This window comes from Diadema setosum, chromosome 18 (genome assembly GCF_964275005.1).
Source record: "Diadema setosum chromosome 18, eeDiaSeto1, whole genome shotgun sequence".
NCBI lineage: Eukaryota > Metazoa > Echinodermata > Echinoidea > Diadematoida > Diadematidae > Diadema > Diadema setosum.
This window is the reverse complement of record NC_092702.1, coordinates 9,632,347-9,651,749: the sequence shown is the minus strand read 5'-3', so window position 1 is coordinate 9,651,749 and position 19,403 is coordinate 9,632,347. Positions and strand designations below refer to the sequence as shown.

Genomic DNA, 19,403 nt, shown 5'->3' with positions numbered 1-19,403 from the left:
CTGCAGCAAGCCTTTTAGTACCAATCCCCACCATATTCAACCTGCTACCTATTAATCCATTGTTTCATTATACAACGTTGATTAATTCTACGGACATAATTTTGATTTTACTACTTTTATCATGCAAAAATTCATATAAAGAGATAAACATTTCAAGTTGTGTGAATATTTGAACCAAGTTGTGTTTATGATTGTATGTGATTCTGTTGGAAATGAAAAACAAATGAAATGAAAAGAAATGGAAGTTGAGCGAAGCGGATTAATGTTTTGAGAGCTATGAATGTCGATAAGACATCAAGGCACTCGTAAAGTGCTCATCGAAATGATAATGGTCATTTGCCTGTGATGTTACTTGATTAAATTCTGTCAAAGTTTCAGTAATCAATGTCTTCTCAGTCTATATATTTCCAAGAAACTCATACTTTCTTCCTAACTGCTAACTTATATCAAGGCTGATTTGTCCTTGTAATTGACATGCCACACCCTTGCTTCATGAAAATTGTTCCTTTGTACTTTAATTCAGGAAAGTTATACCATATTTTGGTCATCCCTTGTCAGTATGTGAGGGAGAGAAAGGCAGGCAAATAAAATGTGTTTGTGCTGAAGAGGAAGTGGAATGCGACACACTTTTTTTTTTTAGTGAAAATCATGTGTATAGAATATCCGCTTACATCAATATTTCTAAGTGAAGCCACTTTGAGGCTTCACATGAGCTTTGACACAGACTAATCTAATTCCAGCGACATCTTCAAATTAAAACTGGTCGACTTGGCACTCGTGGAGATAACAAAGAACAACAACAAAAGTTCCTAGCATAGATGCAGTTTAAGGATCTTACTCATAACTCACATTAAGGAGATACCACACACGGAGCTTCACCAACAACGACATTTTGAACGAGAATAACAAGTAAAATATGTTTATAGGACTTGTACAATTTATTCATGAATACTTTTATAGTTAATATTTCAGAATATATCACAGACATTATTCGGCAAATCATTTACAATTACCTCAAGGAATAATTGGCTGTAGCATCGAAGTGATTTGCATCACTTTCTTTTTTATTCTGTCAGTTCATAACGCAGCATCAAGTGTCACAAGGTAATTGATGTGAATACATGCACGAAGATAGTATTTTTTTTTTTATCAACAGTGATTGCGTTTTGCTCATTAATGAAAAGTACATTACATACACCCGAGTTATAATCATATATTGTGGGGATTTATACAACTTCAAATGAATGAATAAATGTGCATCGTAAATACAGTACAAAAAACCTGTAATACTCCCTCTGAGGTCTTATAACGTTGACCAGAGTAGCCTAAAGGCAGAAATAAAATCAAAATGATACTACATCGAGAAAGAGAAGAGAAAGGGAGAGGACGACTTGTTGAAATTCACTGAGTTGCCTCGTGCGGGCCAAGAAGGCAAGAAGGCGACTTGTACAAAGTCACATAGGTCCCTCCATTCTTTGAGACAAAATGCCACCTTGCCCTCTTGACGGGTTTTGATAAGTTGTCTTCACACCTTCTCGTGGCGAGTTTCTACAAGTTGCCTTCTCGCAGCAAGTTAAACTTTCGTATATTTGAGATCAAGATTATGTCACAATAACGGTCACTAGTTTGATTCACATGACGAATCTTTACAAAACTGTAAAACATGGTAGAACACCAGTTTGTCTTGACTCAATAAAACAGTTTTCTCGTCGTCACTCAGATTTGTTGGAAAACATACTTCTAGATTAAACTGAAATCAATATGGCGTAGACAGGGGTAAAATGCAACCAGTGTGGTAAAGACTCAACCTTACAATTATAACGGATTCAGTTATTCGCTTAAAGGCATTGCGAAAGAGATCTTTTTGCATATCATGGGAAAGTATGCTAGAAGTTTCTCATATTACTCTGCAATACTGTGCAAAGATGGTCTGTTTCCTTGATTTTATACCCTTTTATTTGAATATCAAGGTAAATCAAACTAACACAGATAAAGCACACAGATACAAAAAGCAATGAAAGATGATATAACAAGTAAAAGAACTAGGACACTCACATTCTTGCAACCTTTGGCACGACAGACTTAGCAGTGATATATCGGCCCTTCACACAATTTGCATGTTATGCTCAGTGGTCAGTACATTGTATTTTGATACTAGTGGAATGCTTTACACCATTCGTTTTAAATTACAAAAAAAAAATAATGAATTATATACGACGAAACATCGTCACTAGGTTAGTATCAAACATCTTGTTTGAAATGAGGGCAGTGAAATTTGCACGAGAGTCCTATCATGTCATTTATACAAGCTTAAAGTGTTAAAGAAATTTCAAAGGAAGAAAAAAAGTAGCGAACGAGAGTACAAGGAACAATGGAACATTAATTCATCTTTATTGCAATTGGATGACAAATTGTCCGACATCGACGTAAATGAGCACTGAATTGATCAGTTTTTTAGTGGTAGTCATGACAAAAGAAATCACGGGCATAGAATAACTTCATCAATTCGAATTATTTCATCTTAACTGAACAGGGAAACCATCACAGAGTACAAAATAGTGAATTACATAATAACAGAATAAGTAATGTAAAAGTACTAATTTGGGGTTATTGAAACGTCTTTGCGATATACTTACATAAAAATACACATTATTGAATTCGTCAATCACGTCTGTCTATACTAAGATCACATCAATCCATGGTCAAACTTTTTCGTGATGGAATGCAAAGAAGAAAAGCAAATTCTTTTTGTTTCACATATTATTGGTCTATATTATTTTCAATTGATAAATGCTAGGTTTGGAACTCCCAAGTCTCCAAAATCCGTTTGGCAGGCGCACTGAAGCTCAGTCTTCTTCTTCTGAATGTCGACATCTATTTCGTTTCCGTTCACTTCTCTGATCACACCATTCTTTATCATTTCCGTCACAGCCTGCTGGCTCTTTTCTGCCTCGCCATCGTCTTTCTTCGATACGATGGCCTCTTCGTCTTCCTTGGGCTTCCATAAGAACTTCTTCACAAGCATGTAGCCGAGGACCAGAACAATTCCCTGGCAAACTGTCATGAGGAAGATGAGATAAGGAGCTCGGGATGCGATCTCGGCCTCCGGATGAGGGTAGAAGAAGGTGATGATAGTCGTGGCGAGGAGAGCGTTTTGGACGCCCGTCTCAAGGGCGACAGTTAGTGTGGATTTGAAGGGAAGACACGCTGCCTTCGAGATCACGAAACCAAGGAGGCTGCCGCACAGGGGCAAGAGGAACGCACCGATGTAGGTCGACGTCGGAGCAGCGAAGATGTAGAGTTGAAAGGGGAGACTTGTTGCGAGGACGAGAACGAGAAGCACGGTGGACAGCGGCTTGAGGAGCTTGGTGCAAATGCGGTTGATACGAGGAGATTTATACTTGAAGAAGATACCGATGGATATTGGAATAAACATGAGCACAAGCTGCACACCTATCTCTGTGAAGGGGGTCTCCAGCTGCTTGTTGCCAGCTGTCAGCGGCGGCGTGTAGATGAAAAGATTAAGTGGCATCATGCCCATAGCTAGTATATTGGAGCAGAACGTCATCGTGAGACTGAGCACGTAGTCGACGTCGAGCATGACGCTGAGGATATTGCTCAGGTACCCGCCGGGGCAAGAACCGTCGAGCACGAGTCCGATGGCCGATGGCGAATCCAGCTTCAGGGCTTTTGCCAGGCCGAAAGCGAGAGGCGGCATAATCATGAATTGGCAAACCATCCCTATAACCACACCCCACGGCCGTCGCAGATTATTCCACACCAAACCGAGGTCGATGGTTCCTCCCATATTGACGAACCCGATGATTACAAAGACAAGCATAACGTACTTGACCACGACCATAATCTTCTTCGGTTGGAGGTTCACTTTCACGGCTATTCTTTCTACAACTTCTACAGGATCGATTCCTCCTACTTTACGAGCAACCACTAGAAGGTCTTCGATACCGAGGGCGATACCACGGATATGAAGGGTCTTACATTGTGGGAAGTCGTTGACTTTGGATATTGTCATATACGTTGAACTTTGGTTGACGATTTGGAACACCCTTTCATTCGTTGTATTGAACTGAATGAAGACGTCCGTTTCCCCATCATACGAAAACACTGTCACATTAACACTTCTCTCAGCTCCTTCGAATGTGTACAGTGCTGACAGACCGTCGAATGTGATGTTGATCTGATCACTCATCTCCCTGTTCGTTTCAGTCACTGTCGCATCAGCAGTTGTTACCATGACGACAACAAGGATGAACAGTAGCACATCAAGCTTACTTCCCATGATGAAGCTTTTTGGTTGACGTTCTCTTTACTGCTGACCAGAGATGATGTCAGGCGCTTATTCTGTAGAGAGGAAACCGAAAGTTTGATTACAGGAGATTTTCAAAGCTATAAACGATTATTCATCGTGAAAGTACAGATTAACTGGTCTTAAGACCATTGTAGTCATTTCAACATCGCAACAGTTTTCTTTCTCAGCTTAACTATTCCACGGCTCCTTTCTAAAATAATATATTCCAAAGGGATAATAGTTCAACTGTTTGAAAATAAAGGGATGTATATAAAGAAAACCAGAAAATGTGCAAATACCATACAGATTACAACAGAAATAATACAGAAAATGATTGCAAAGAATGAGTAATACAACAATAGTTTACTCTAGAAACTTACTGTGTTACTGCCGTCAATCGGGCGTGAAGCTTGAGGTGACTTGAGCTGAACCAGGTTTCTTCTCCCAGCTAACCACGATGACTTACAATGCCGAGCAATGCAACTTCGCTTCATTTTAACAGGTAGCGAAATTGTGGTGTTTTTTTTTTTCCTCGTTCACTCACAAGTAGAAATATAATAAGCGTGTGGAGCACCCGATTCGTATTGGAATATTGCCTAGTCTGGGAAAGCCGGATAACGGCTGTCTTAAAGTTCATAATTTATGTATTATGAACTTGTACGCCGCCGTGTCAAATGAAATGTTGCATTAACGATATTAGACAGTTGACTCAATTTTTCGCTTCCAAATGAAAAGTCATCTGATCATTTTCTTGAAATTTGTTGAATCTTCGAGACAGCACTTGGTCTGAAGTATTAGACTAAAACGTGGTAGTGACTTAGCAAACTGGGAAATCTTTTGACCAATCAACGTCCTTCCTGACATCGTGTAGGGGCGGGGCATCATCATGCGTGTACTGCCTCTTTCAACGGCACTTCACGTCAGAAGTTTTGACTAGCCGCGCATTTCGTTTGTGCGTTTTGTTTATCTACAAAACCCTAGTCCCACTACGTAGAGTCACTTATATCAAACTTATATGTTTACAATCCATTTGCCTTTCTATTTGTAGATGATGATAGACAAAAATTTGCCGTAATTCCCACAAAAAGTGTATTCTTAATTAAAATGTCATTAACCGCAAAACCCATACAAATGTTCACGAAGATTCCATTGTAATCGCAATAGCATAATGTACCACATTAAAAAAAAAAATCGACCATTTCCCACATTCCAAATTATCACTTAATGTTATTTGATGAACCGCAATTCAAGCTTTAAACGTCACACTTTAGATGTGTACTCTGAAGTTTCTTTAGATAAAATATGTTTTAACAAATATTATCATATGCATCAAGATGACGGCAATTAACGTCTTATTATTAAACAATGATAACTCCACGTACTTCGATCCAGAACAAAGGAACTCGCCATTTTACTTTCATAATAATATATTTTATATAGTGTCGATGAGTGTGGACACCTAGTTATTTAGTCATAAAGATACTTATAACGATACGACAATCAGTCGATTAAATTAAAGACATTATGATACCAAGTTTTAAATCTCTTGTAGGCTGTGCAACAGTGCATTTCAAATCCAATATTTGTAGCACGAGGTCTTGCAAAATAATAAGCAGTATTAGTAGGGCCTAGGTGAATTTTGCTCGCCTCTTTCTGAAGGAGTTTGCTACACACCAAAACCCCTTGTCCTCATCTTTTTTTTTTTTTTTCTTTTGCAAGCGGTCCTACGTACTTACATGTAAGATATGCATGATTTATATATGTGTGTCTCTTTGTGCGTGTGTGTTATCACGTGTGTGTCGATATCTTACAAAGTCACAATTCACCTCCGGGTCACGTGGGAGTTGACCCTTCCGGGTCAGAATGCTATAGATCATTCCCCAAGAGACGAGGCGAGGTTCACTAGGGAAATGCGACAAAAAGCATTTTCGCGTTGTCTCCCGCACAGCCTTCACCTATGTGTTTCTCACTGTGTGCACTCTCTTCTGCAGAATCTCAAACACACTGTTCATTTTGTCCCATTTTAGAGAAATATCCCAGAAAATCTGAACATGTTTTGAGTTATTCCATATTACTAAGTACTCGACCGCAAAGTCATCGTCAGTCATAATCACACCATTTCTTTGGCTGCATTATAGACCACTTCATATTTTTGTCATTTGATGATGTAAGTGTAATCTGTTGTCGTGTTGTAGGGTGATCATGTCATCACCCAACACATTTCTCTCTTTCTTTCAATAATATAATTTGCACACGTGACCAATATTGCTGTTTTTAGTTATGCAACAACAACAAAAAAACCTTCAAAATTACCCCCATTTTCCTTTGTGCCGATTATGATGAAACTTCTGTCAGTCTGTGTATTCTTATTTCCAGTTTCATAATCACACACAATTTTTTTTAAATGTTTAAAATGAACAATGAACTTTGTTTCGACCATCAAGAGGGTTGCCAAGAACACAGTGCATTGATTCGAGAGGGTGATTCCACGTTGCTTGTGCAAGCCGGCGGCAAGCCGTCTGTCCGTCAGCAGCCTACATTTAAAAAGGGAATCGTCCTGCAGGCTGGTACTAGAGGGCGACATTGCCAGCAAACAACTCGTAAATTGAACCTTGTCGCCCTTTGAACTCGTGCGACGGGAGTGACACGCAGCAAGCAGATTAATGATAACTCTGCTCATCATTTGTCAACGGTGTGATGCACCTCCCAGTTCACCGATCTTTATCATCCTCTGGAATATTTTTCTCTTTCTCCTTCTAGAGTTCTTCTCTCTTTTTTTAAATATCATTTCCTTGCATCTGCTACAATTGCTGTTGCTTTTCCTGAAACTGCATGCGCTGCTGCTACTACCACCATTTTTTTTTTGTCTCCTTCCTGTATTAGGTTAGTCCCATCGTTCATTCGTGTCTTACCTTTATTATTTACCATTACTATTTCTTCTGCTGCTACCTCTTCAATTCTCCCATTTTTTGTCCCCGCCGAACGAGTTCGAGCAGGGGACTATGAAACGGGCTCCGTAGGTGTGTGTGTCCGTCCGTCCGTCCGTCTGTCTGTCCGTCCGTCTGTGTGTGCGTCCGTGTGTGATCAAAATGTTCAATTTGCTACTTCTCTGACATTTATGAGCCGACTTTGATTCTGTTTGCTTAATATGATAGCACTACATTTGAGCTTTGAAACTTCTACACAGAATTTCAGTTGTGACCTTTGACCTTGACCTTTGACCTGTATTGTACATTTTGCTACAAAATGCTACTCCTTCGCCATTTCTAACCCGATTTCGATTCCGTTTGCTGTATGTGATGGCATTAGGTGAGGGCTTTAAAACTTCTACACAGAATTTTGACCTTTGACTTTTTTGACCTTTGACCTTGATTTCTGACCTGTATTGTACATTTTGCTACAAAATGCTACTCCTTCGCCATTTCTAACCCGATTTCAATTCCGTTTGCTTTATGTGATGGCACTAGGTGAGGGCTTCAGAACTTCTACACAGAATTTTGACCTTTGACTTCTTTGACCTATGACCTTGATTTTTGACCTGTATTGTACATTAACATATTTGCTACAAAATGCTACTTCCGGCGGGGACATATATTACGCACCGCGTAATTTCTACTTTTCCTTGTTTTTTTTTTTTTTTTTTTTTTTTTTTTCGTTCTCATCTAGTGCCTCGATGCCACATTTTCAGTCTCGAGCTGCAATGACGTTCTGCTGGTCATCACTGCATCGGACATGGCTTTGTGATAGTTTGGGTAAAACGTCAAGCACCATGTTTTTCATTCCTGAGCGTAACATGTCGATAACGAAGAGAAAGTGTTGACTATGGATGTTTCCAAATAGTTACATAATTATGATCGCACACATGAACACCCACACCCACACATACGCACAAGCTTCTTTTGCTATGGATTGAAAAAAAAGAGTCGATTCTCATGTCTACGACTTGACATTAACGTACTAACTATAAAAAACAACGCATTTGATATTCACGAGAGTGCTATATTCTTCCAAACATGTGGACTGTCATCTGATTGCTTTTTTAAATTGTCATTATCTTTTTATTACCGATTTTAATCTGATATGATCTGATTTAATCTATTGGTTTCTTCATCATCATCTTGCTCGCATGAGTCAAGATATGAATTATGCGTTTATTCGCAGGAAGTACAACTCCTTTTATGTACGGCCACATGCAACAACGCATAAGCAAGTCTAACTAAGTCATATAAGTGCGTTCAAAAAAAAAGTAAAGAAGAAAGAGAGAAATAGAAGGTTGTAAATATATATACGTGAATAAAATTATGATGAGAGAACGTCGGAGTTTAACGTCTGGTTCAGAGCACAAAGGCGATATTGTTCACAACGCAGCTTTCCTGTACATTAATACATTGACATTAAAGTTCTGCTGTCAGCAAGCAAAAACTACAAGACGTAAGGACCTATATTAGTTGAACACATTTCAAGGCGGTTATATGTTTTTTAATTAAAGTAAAGTTTGTCGAATTTGCCTTGTGGGGAATGGTGGATGTCTTGTTCAAAATAATGAAAGTGTGACACCAACGTCATGGGCAAATGACCATTAAGTAAGCCAAACATAAGGAGTGCGTTCAGTTTAAGAAATAAATATCTGTCGCTACATTCACATGATGTGAAATTATATAAACTTCTGGAATGTCCTTTAATTTTCCTATTAGTATATCCTCTCCTCCAGAAACGCCCTTTATATTTCAAATGTGTCCTCTCCTTGCAGGCATCATGCAGTTGTCTGGTCCTTCCTCTGCACAAACCTCAGAGATGTCGACGAGAAATAGACCACATTATCATCACATTAAAACAGTTTATATGCCGATCGTGGCTTCAAAATTTTGTTCCGTGGAAACATATCCTACGTGGGAGTTGCAAAGTATAGCAGCAACTACTGCATGCCGTCGTCAGTTTGAATACTGACACGTATTCAACATTGGGACGCGCTTACAGTTGAGTAACGTATAAGAGGGCTGTCGGGTGATAACAGCACAAAATCTGAATATATTGAATTGTTTAATTTGCCATTTAGTGATCTGCAATTTTTAAACATAACATCATCATTACCCTGGCGAGCGTTAAATCATCTGCTTATTTTGATTTGGACTCGATTTTATGTCTCTCAATCATTTAAGGAGCTACATCAAAAAAAAAAAAAAATAAAATAATACAGACCGGCGTACCTTCACAAACCAAACAGAATTTATGGAACTTTTATGATTATTCTGATATTCCATTTTCTCCTTACATTGAAAACATTGTATTCTGGACTTTGACAAAGATTATTCCGATGTCGACACCGTTTGCGTTTCCCTTTTTAAGCTAATCTTGCGGCTTGGTTTGATAATTATACACAAGTTCGAAATATTCCTTCTTGGGTTTACTTTTAACAATGAACTTTAAAACAGACCAGTGTGGGAACCAAAGGGATCGACGTCATCACTTCATCACATGTTCATACCTGCATGGCCGAAGCTGATATTGCTGCTTATATAGTAAGGACATGTAAATCTATGTTCTCCATTCCATAATAGAACGCTAACCACATCTCTTTCTTTTCCCCGCATCTTTGTGTATGATTTCTAACATTTCTATCGCGTCAGTGTTTCAAAACGAACTACAAAAATCAATTGAATTCTTGATTGTTCATACATAATATTACTTCTTTCTGTTCAAACTTCATAAATGTCTCGTAATTATTAGATCTGTAACTAATCCTTAAATTGGCAACATACTTTAATGGTTAGAGAAAGTGTTTCTTTCTAATATTGAGAAATGTATACCCTTTTCCGGTTCTTGTGCATATTTCATGAATTTAACCATTGTCTGTAGTTGTTCTCCAATACAAGACATGCAGTGAAAGTCAATGGTACCAATCGAAGATGACAAACTGATAATCTTCTGCAGCAAAATTCATCTGTGACTTGATCCGTGAACTCTTACTATTCCACGGGAAACCTACCCGTCAAAAAGTGTCACCAAATTTCCGAGCTGGTGGTCCTGGGGAGGTTTATTGACCTCTCAAGTACATGTAGAATTTATTAGCAAAGAATTGTACTTCGTGTGGGTCCTCTTTGGGCCGAGAACAGTTGTGCCGGTACAAAAGAGGCCATACTACTTAGGCTCTGTTTGTTGAGCAGAAGTCACTCGTACCCGAAACTAACGTTTCTCTACAGATGAAAGAGAAGGTTTTTAGTGTCAATGTTTTGAAGCTGTGCACTTTACATTTGACGGCACACCGTGACCCAGTGACATTGAACATGTTCTTTGTTACTCTGCATGAAGACATAGTTTCGCTCCCAACCCAGATGTATATCGTATTCGTATGTCAAATTCAAATGAATACGCGTATCACATAATGCCTAAGAACTTTTAAGTTCGCCAAAAAACCAAAGACTCACGTATTTTTTTTTTCTACCATGCTATTAATTTTCAAGACTGGTAACATAACCAACGCCCCTCAAGATAGTCACTCTGAAAAGTTGAACTATGAAAATAGTGAGCAACATATTTATGAATTCTCTTGTTTTGCGTGATCTTTCAGGAAGCACTGAAGGCTAAGACAATGAGGATATGGAAGCGCCTTTCCTATCGGATAGGGGCACAACTGCTGCAGCCATAGGACCTCGAAACTGGGACCTTATAGTGATTGATAATGCGTATAAATCCTATCCCTGAGCCACATTAGCCCCTCTAAAATAGAAAGGGAATAGCATAGAACTGAGTCAATTAAGATATGCATGTATTAACAAGTTCATTTAGAATAATTCTAAAGTGGAATATTTTTGCAGATGAACGTCATCATCTGGCTACGTTCTTCGTCACCTTCCCCGTTCTTATTTCACTTAGGATCCCCGCCCGTTAACCCAACAAACTTACAAACGCGTGCATTATTATTAATGGCGATAGACGATAGAATAGACCTCATTGAAACTACAGTTGACCTAAAGGATTCTGCAAGTTTGCCATTTGAGCGGACCAACAGCAAATCGAATGGAACAAAGTTTACAGAAGAGAGTGATCCCTCGAAAGGCTTATCCTGAATGAAAGAAAGAAAAAAGAAAAAGAAAAACTATACCCTCACAGGGATAGACGAATAATGGTATGCACATAGCGGAATCCCAACAACTCCGATCCACATTTCCAATTGCTGCCAAAATATTCCTCTATTATATAGATTTAGGGATGTTTTAAACATGTAGCACAGAGTTTGTAAGGATACAAAAACTGTGTAGGAAGTCCCGTTATCGATTTCAAAAACTTAAATGCTCTGAGGCAACTTTTGAGACAGGCAATCTCCTGCCGTTTTGCAATAGATATGGCAAGTTCTACTGTTCTGTGGCACATATTGAGAACACGAAAATGAGAGAAGCATTACTGTGTCTGTCTCAAAACTGAGACAGAAATCATGCATCGCAAAGTAGGTTATGTGCTACACGTGATAAACAAATTTACTGAAAATGAGTGGCTTTTGACGGAAACTGGAAAGTGATGTTAATGTCAAATTAAAAAAAAATGCACGACGTGTATTCCATTGAATTGAAAATTATCAGTCATATCAGTCACACAGGCAAAATATCGCGAAGTCGCGATCTTAAAGCCACTATTTACCATTTTTTGCAGATGAAAAGAAAAGCTCTGGTGCTTCAAAATACATGTAGTTCCAAATTTAAGTTAGAAACAACCAATGTAAAAATGTTGATTAGTATAATCCATGCTGAGTATTGTTAAATATGCAAAATTTGAACAATAGTTTTATTACAATCGTGTCTAGAATTAACCGTCTGTACAGTTATGGTTTATTGAGAAATTTAACCGTAATGATACAGCTATAGTAATGTTTTCAATCCTGTAATTCATATCTTTGTGTGTGTGCTTTATCTAAATACTGTATATTATTTTGGGTTGACTCCTGATATTAGTATTTGCGTGTGTGTGTGTGTGTGTGTGTGTGTGTGTGTGCGTGTGTGTGTGTGTGTGTGTGTGTGTGTGTGTGTGTGTGTGTGTATGTGTGTTTGAGTGTATGTGCGTGGGTGAGTTTGTGTGCGGTACACGCACGCGTGTATTGTATAGTTATTTGAGTTTGCGTGAAGAATATGAGGTATGTATATATTCACCAATATCAAAGGGAGATGTCCATTATGAGCTCCCTCGTGGAGACTTAATGAGCTCCTTTGTGGAGATGTCCATTATGAGCTCCCTCGTGGAGACGATGAGCTCCCTTGTGGAGACATAGTATATTTAATATTCTCGTTTAATATCTCTAAGATTTATAATGCTTGTTTTATGTTAGTGTTGTCTGGAGCAAATTATTTGTATAGGGTCCCACTTTTTTTCTCTCTCTCTTCTTTCCTTCTTTAAAACCAAAAAAAAAAAAATCTCCTTATATTTGTGGCTTTATTGCAATTTTTTACATGGTAGGATGTTTTGTGATACAACAGAACTGTACATCTGCATTAAATGAGATAACTCGAACGTTTTAATCACTGCTCCCAATGATAAACAATAGTTTTCAACTTCCCTATCTTTTGCCAGTGTGACCGCTGCTATTGTCACACACACACACACACACACACACACACACACACAATCTTAAATAAGACAAATGCATCATTCTACCGTATGCAAGCCAGTGAAGTTATGAAGTTTGTCATGAAAAAAAAAGAGGAGAAGAAGAAGAAGAAGAAGAAGAAGAAGAAGAAAAAGACAAAGAATGCTTGGTCAGTGAAAACACTTTGGAGCGTTGACGGAATTCGTGATCGAAATAAAAATCTGTTTAAAGAAAGAAAAATGTCTTTTACCTATCCCATCCCGCGGAACCTCTGCAGAAGTCAGGAGTGATTTATTAGTCCGAAATGGGCTGTTGTTTTCATAATCGCGATAAATGGCCAGTAGTTTTCTATTTATTTACATTAAAAGGTGATCTATGGAATATTTCCACTTGAGAATCTATGTGGATCCTTTTCTGAACTTTTGAAGCTATAATTTACGTCTTCCACGGCTGCATTTAATCCTTGATTTATATGATCATCGAGATGGAATTTGTTTTGTTTTTTCTTGCTGCAGGGGAAAAAGTCGACTCCGATTAACAGAAAAAAGGGACATTCAACGTGAGGTTGGTAAATTTGTAAGTATTCATTCGTTACCGAATCAACTGGTGGTCAAAATCTATCTATTTTTGTACATGTATTTCTATTTTTGTACGTGTTTACATGTCCAGTCTTGACTAACGTTACTTTATGTTGTTTACTTTCCAATGTTTTACATTATTGCATCCCAAATATCGAGAACTTGATTTTGCTTTTTTTTTTAATCGTCAGTATTGTTTTTCGGAATATAAGAAAAAAGAATCTTGCTTTGTTACATCACATGGCATCAAATCAATTCAAATTCATCTTTTCATCTTTACCTCTTGCTATCAGAGCATAATATTCACAACATTTATTACAAGCCTTTAAAACGATTCCGTATTTTGTTAGTAATTTTTTTTAAACTATGTAATTGTTTTGCACTGATGTCAACTTGATTCTAAAAAAAAAAAAGAGAAATCAAAGTATGAGGTAAATGTTAGATATTTTATGAAAAACAAAAGAGAAAACAAGAATTCGGCCTGGCATCAGCATCAAAGAGGAACCTAAGCTGTTCGTATATGTTTGTATGTATATAACGTATAAATTTGAAGAACGCACACTATTTTGAGTCAGGTATCTGAGAAAGACATTGAATTTCAGGTTTCGAATACATTGAATCAACACTGGCATCCAACACGTCAACCAATATGGGTTGAACTCTTTCGAAAAGAAACAGTTAGACCACAATTCCACATCGAGCTCATATGCGTTAATGTGTTCATGCATTTCCCTCACATAGCTATGCCAAACCACAACACATCGCTTATGAGACATCATACATGATAATACCAATGTATGCAGACAGACAAGGCGTAATTCTGTTTCGACGTTCGAATCCCTTTGGACAGACACAACCTTTTATTTTGACAGACATACAACCTTTGTTTTAAAATCGTGTCCTGGAACCGTCCTTCACGGAATTCGCTAGAGTGGTAAAGTTTTCCTTCCCTCTCCCCCCCCCCCCCCATAGACGCAAAGGCTTTCAGTAAGTGTTTCACCTTCAACCAGTGTTTCAATTTTAACCAGTTTTCTTTACACCAAAAGACACCGTGGAACACACTGTCTTTAACCATGGCTTAACCCTTATGAGCAAAGGATGTCATAGTTCTATTACCGAGAATTATTAATGGCACTTACGGCAGGTGGGTCCACACAGTTATAGAAGTGCCAAACGCACTGCTGCTTTCCAATTCCTTGGAGTAGCGATTAGGATGAATGTTGCTAAAGACTTTTCTCCTCCAATTACTGTCGTCTCGAATGAACATAAATCACTATGAACCTATTCCTAAACTATCACTTCTCACCAGGTGTGGTTAAGCCTCTCGCGTCCCAGCACAGGCAAACAGAGGGATTTCTATTCAAACTTCTGAGGGGCATTGATACCCAAATTCAAGAATAAACACAGCGTTAGAGCAAATTGGTATTGTCCGTCTTTAGCCTTTAGCCTCCTTAAAGGAGGTTGGTATCTGTATGCATGTAGGATGATGACATGTTATTTGTTGAAACTGAGTGCACAGAACCAGTTTGGCCCTGTGATCCTTTTGTTTTGGTTTTACCGCTTAGTTATCCTTTCGTCATTCGTTCACCGTCTACTTCTGTCTTGTGCAGTTATTTTGTGTCAATCTTTTACTTTACTTTCTTTTTCATTTATAAACAATATACAAATTAATTCATGAGAAGACAACACATATTTCATTATGACTACATAAATTCCACATTGTCGATATTGAGAATGAAAAAGAGAGAATTTTGTAGGTAAAAAAAGGAAAAGAAACAAACACATCAAACAGAAGGGAAAAGACACCCCAACCCCATATCCGGTGAACTCGCTCACAATCTGACTTACACTCAAATGCTTAAATTACAAAATTACAGTTAAGCAGTAGAAGAATCCAAGTTTTCACACACACACACACACACACACACACACACACACACACACACACACACACACACACACACACACACAATCAATCATCTGTGAAATTGTACATATTAAAATATGATCATCAGTTGGTCTGTCTGTCCGTGGTGTGCTAGTTATACAGTATGTAATATCTTTCTGATAGCTTCCTATCTATTATATACATAATCCCCAACCATAGTATTTCTTTGACAAAAACAATTTCCCTTTCAATGTGTAAATCTGGGAGGTGTACTTTTACCTTTTCATACTTATGGTCTTGTTTCTGTCAAGTTTGGATGAAATCAGTCTTTGTTTTGAGCATCCGACACGGTGTGTGTATTTGGTGATGATGATGATGATGATGATTATCATTATTATATCATCATCATCATTATCGTGGTCATTATCATTTTGTCTTCGCTTTAGAGAAGTTCTGTTTACAAACCGTGTAAAATTCCACTTTTTGAATGCAATTAACGCTTATCGATAAGAGAAAAACGTTTATTTCAATCCATACGTGGCTTTGAGCAATCCACATTTACTCATGAGTAAATTCCGCAGGCTTTCGCAATGTTTCTCCGTAGATGGCAGCAAAGCGCATAGCTCACAGAGCGATGTTGAGTTCGATGGTGGCAATGGCCCATGCATTGAAAGCTACTGATGGATCGCCGACACATAATACAGTACATTGTAATGTATGCATGTTCTTGCATATGCACATTATGTAGGGTCCCTATGTGTTTTCGGTAATTCAGATCATTAGACGAAGAAGGCAGCGTTGTGCACTGACTTTGTGAGAGACGTCAAGAAAGACTCTGTCTCATGAAGTGTCCCCACCCCGTTTTTTTTTTTTTTTTTTTTTTTGGTTGCCTCTTGCTGTTACCATCGAGGAAAGATCAACCACACACATACCCCTACAAAAACAACAACAACAACAACAACAACAACAACAACAAGTCCCGTGGCCCCTGACAGGTATGGTTATATGGTTGTGTGTATGATTGAATCTTTTCAAACTGCCTTTCTGGGAGTTTTATGCGGAGTTGGAACAGTCATATAGAAAGGAGATAATATTTCATAGGCGTGACTCTTTTTACTTTTATATACTAATGAGCAAACGTAATTCTGTGTACTGCACAGTCTTCATTCTATAAGGCCTACTTGAGATATGGTTGACTAACAAAGATCTTGATTCCTTTGCTTTACGTTCAGTGTTTTCATTTGACTTTGTTATTCTGTCGGACGGAAATGAATAGCCTGTACATGCTTTGATAGTTGAGAATATTGAAATAAGAATAATTAAATGAAATATGATTTCTATTGAGAAATATCGCAGTGGCAACATGATGGCATGCAAGTATCTGCGCACCATATTTCCAGTTATCACCTATAAAAATGGGTGATGTTCGTTACTCCAAAGGTTCGTGAATCCGAAATTGAGACAAGGCTCGTCATTCTGAATTAAGGTTCGCTTTCCGAAACACACAAATTCCCTATACCTATAGAGGTTCGTAAATCAGATTAGACTTGTGTTGTTACTGTGTAAATATTTTTTCCCGAAGGTTCGTAATTTTGAACATGAGATAAGATTCGTTGTTCCGAGGGTTTGTTAATCCGAAAATGTAAAGACGGTGTACATACTAACGAACCTTAGGAATTACGAAACTACTTACGAAGGATTAGGAAAATAACCACACGGTTCCAAGCCTGGTATCTAGGGAATACTTGGTTCGTTTATTCATAAATAGAAGTTCAAATTTGAATGGTTAGAAAAATATTTATTGCCAATGTCCTATCATTGGTCATTTGGGAGATCGTCAAATCAACAAACGATTTTAAGTCCGAAAGCAGTTGTTCAGCCACAAAATAGCAGCAAGGTCTTCAAAAATTCTTCCCCTGACTTATAGATGAAAGATGATTGACACATCATTGCAATAAACACACCGAGGGAAACACACACACACACACACACACACACACAAACACACATACTGTGTAGGCTGCCTACCTTCGAATTTTTATACTGTATACCCATCACAAATAGAAAGTATTAAACAATTCAAGCGGGAAAAATAAGACATCAAAGCGACCACCAAATGAATAGTTTGCAGGGAGTGTTTTGAAAGAAAATATCCCTTGATGCTACAGACAGACATTAACCTTCAGGAGAGAGGGAGGTTGGAGAATATTGCAAAACATCACAACCTTGGATCAAATATCTTTACATACTTTATCAGTATTTTTTCTTAAATATCTTTTACTGATATAAATATCTGAATGTTTTTCTCCATCTCTAAACAACCTTCCGTCTCTCACTGAGTATTCATCAATGGACCTTGGAAGGTATATAGAAGGTCGCATTTTCTATTCTTTACGCCTAGAAAACGAGTACCTAAGTTATTCTATTTCGACCTCTAATTTTCATCATAAATGTTCAAGTGATGGAACGCTTATTGGAGCTCCACCACAGAATTAAAGGGGCATTTCAAACGATTTTCATAATTTCACATCATGTAGTACATATAAATTGACAGCTTCATGTATAGACAATTATGTGGAATTTATTGTTATCCTCGAGCGGAGAAACCAATACTCTGGAAAATCTGAAACACGTTACACTGAACAGTGTTGATGACATCGGAGCCTCATATATTTCAGAAATGCAGAAATGTAATTCCATTACAATACCGCTTCCTTCAAGTTCAAGTTCAAGTTTTATTTAACCAATTCATTAAACATTTGACATTTTACAAAAGGATACAGCATTAAGAATAATGAATGGTTTGGGACCCCAAAAGAAGCAGAGCTTGTAAAAAAGGGGTCCCGGATAAACATATAAAACAAAACATACTAAAGTTTTAAGCATATTAACAAGAAGTATAATAGTAACATATTTACATAGGACAGATGCAACACAAGCACACATACACACGCACACACACACATACACACACACATTCAATCACACAAACACGTGTCACAAAAACGCTCATGCACATACATGTAGTTCACATGAAATTGCAGAAAGATACTTTCTATTTTACTATACTTTTGAATTCAGCTTCCCTGATCAATTCTTGTTTTACAAATTTCCCTCAAGATAGATGCGACATGTACGTTTAAAGTTGGATAGTGTTGAGGCTGACCTAATTCTTAATGGCAAATTATTCCATTCTCTAATACAAACATATACAAATGAATTTTGGGCAGTTTGAGTTCTTACAAAGGGTTGATGAATGAGATTACTTTTATTATAAGCATGAACGGTAGAATTTAACACAAACGCATCCTTCATGAAAGATTTCGGATCACCTTGTGTCTTAAACATAAAAATCAAGCAACTCAAGATAACTAATTTTTCAAATGGCAAAATATGAAGTTGAATAAACAATGGCAAACTTGGACTTCTATAATTTGAATTTGTAATATACCTTACAGCTTTTTTCTGAAGAACAATCAACTTATCTATATGAGTCTTATAAGTATTTCCCCAAGCTACATTACAGTACATTAAAATGAGGCATAACTATGGCATTATACAGAGTAATTAAGGTTTCTTTTGGTAAATAGAGACGTAACTTGGATAAGATACCAACACTACGAGAAACTTTAGTACAGACAGTGGCGTACCGTGGGTCAAGACATTGGGGGGGCACCTCATGGCAACAACATTAGAATTGCATAACGTAACAATTAAATGCGAGCGAGCGGAGCGAGCGAGCTTGAAAATTTTGACATTTTACAGTCCCCAAACTGCCGTTTGTAGCTATATATGATAATATATGTATATATATATATATATATATATACATATATACATATATATATATATATATATATATATATATTGCTTTGGAAATTAAGGGGGTTGCACCGGGCGCAACTGCTGGCAGTTGCTGGCAGTAACATCACGAGAATGGCATCACGGTTAAATGCGAGCGAGCGAAGCGAGCGAGCTTGAAAATTTTGACATTTTATGTTCCCAAAACTGCCGTTTGTAGCTATATTTTTTCGCTTTGGAAATTCAGGGGGG

General features: G+C 37.7%; 1 protein-coding gene across 1 annotated transcript; it reads right to left on the bottom strand.

Annotated features, from left to right (window-relative positions):
• Positions 1-1,032: 1,032 nt before the first annotated feature.
• Positions 1,033-4,755, bottom strand: LOC140241799 (ileal sodium/bile acid cotransporter-like). Its single transcript, XM_072321552.1, has 2 exons — positions 4,690-4,755; positions 1,033-4,362 (listed from the first exon to the last, which is right to left on the bottom strand). Exon 2 carries the CDS (start codon positions 4,298-4,300, stop codon positions 2,780-2,782), a length of 1,521 nt encoding a protein of 506 aa, XP_072177653.1. The 5' UTR covers positions 4,301-4,362; positions 4,690-4,755; the 3' UTR covers positions 1,033-2,779.
• Between the last annotated feature and the right edge of the window lie 14,648 nt (positions 4,756-19,403).

What these genes read in the sequence shown, in the direction of transcription:
- LOC140241799 (XM_072321552.1), bottom strand. Translation starts at nt 4,300, where the DNA reads ATGGGAAGTAAGCTTGATGTGCTACTGTTCATCCTTGTTGTCGTCATG.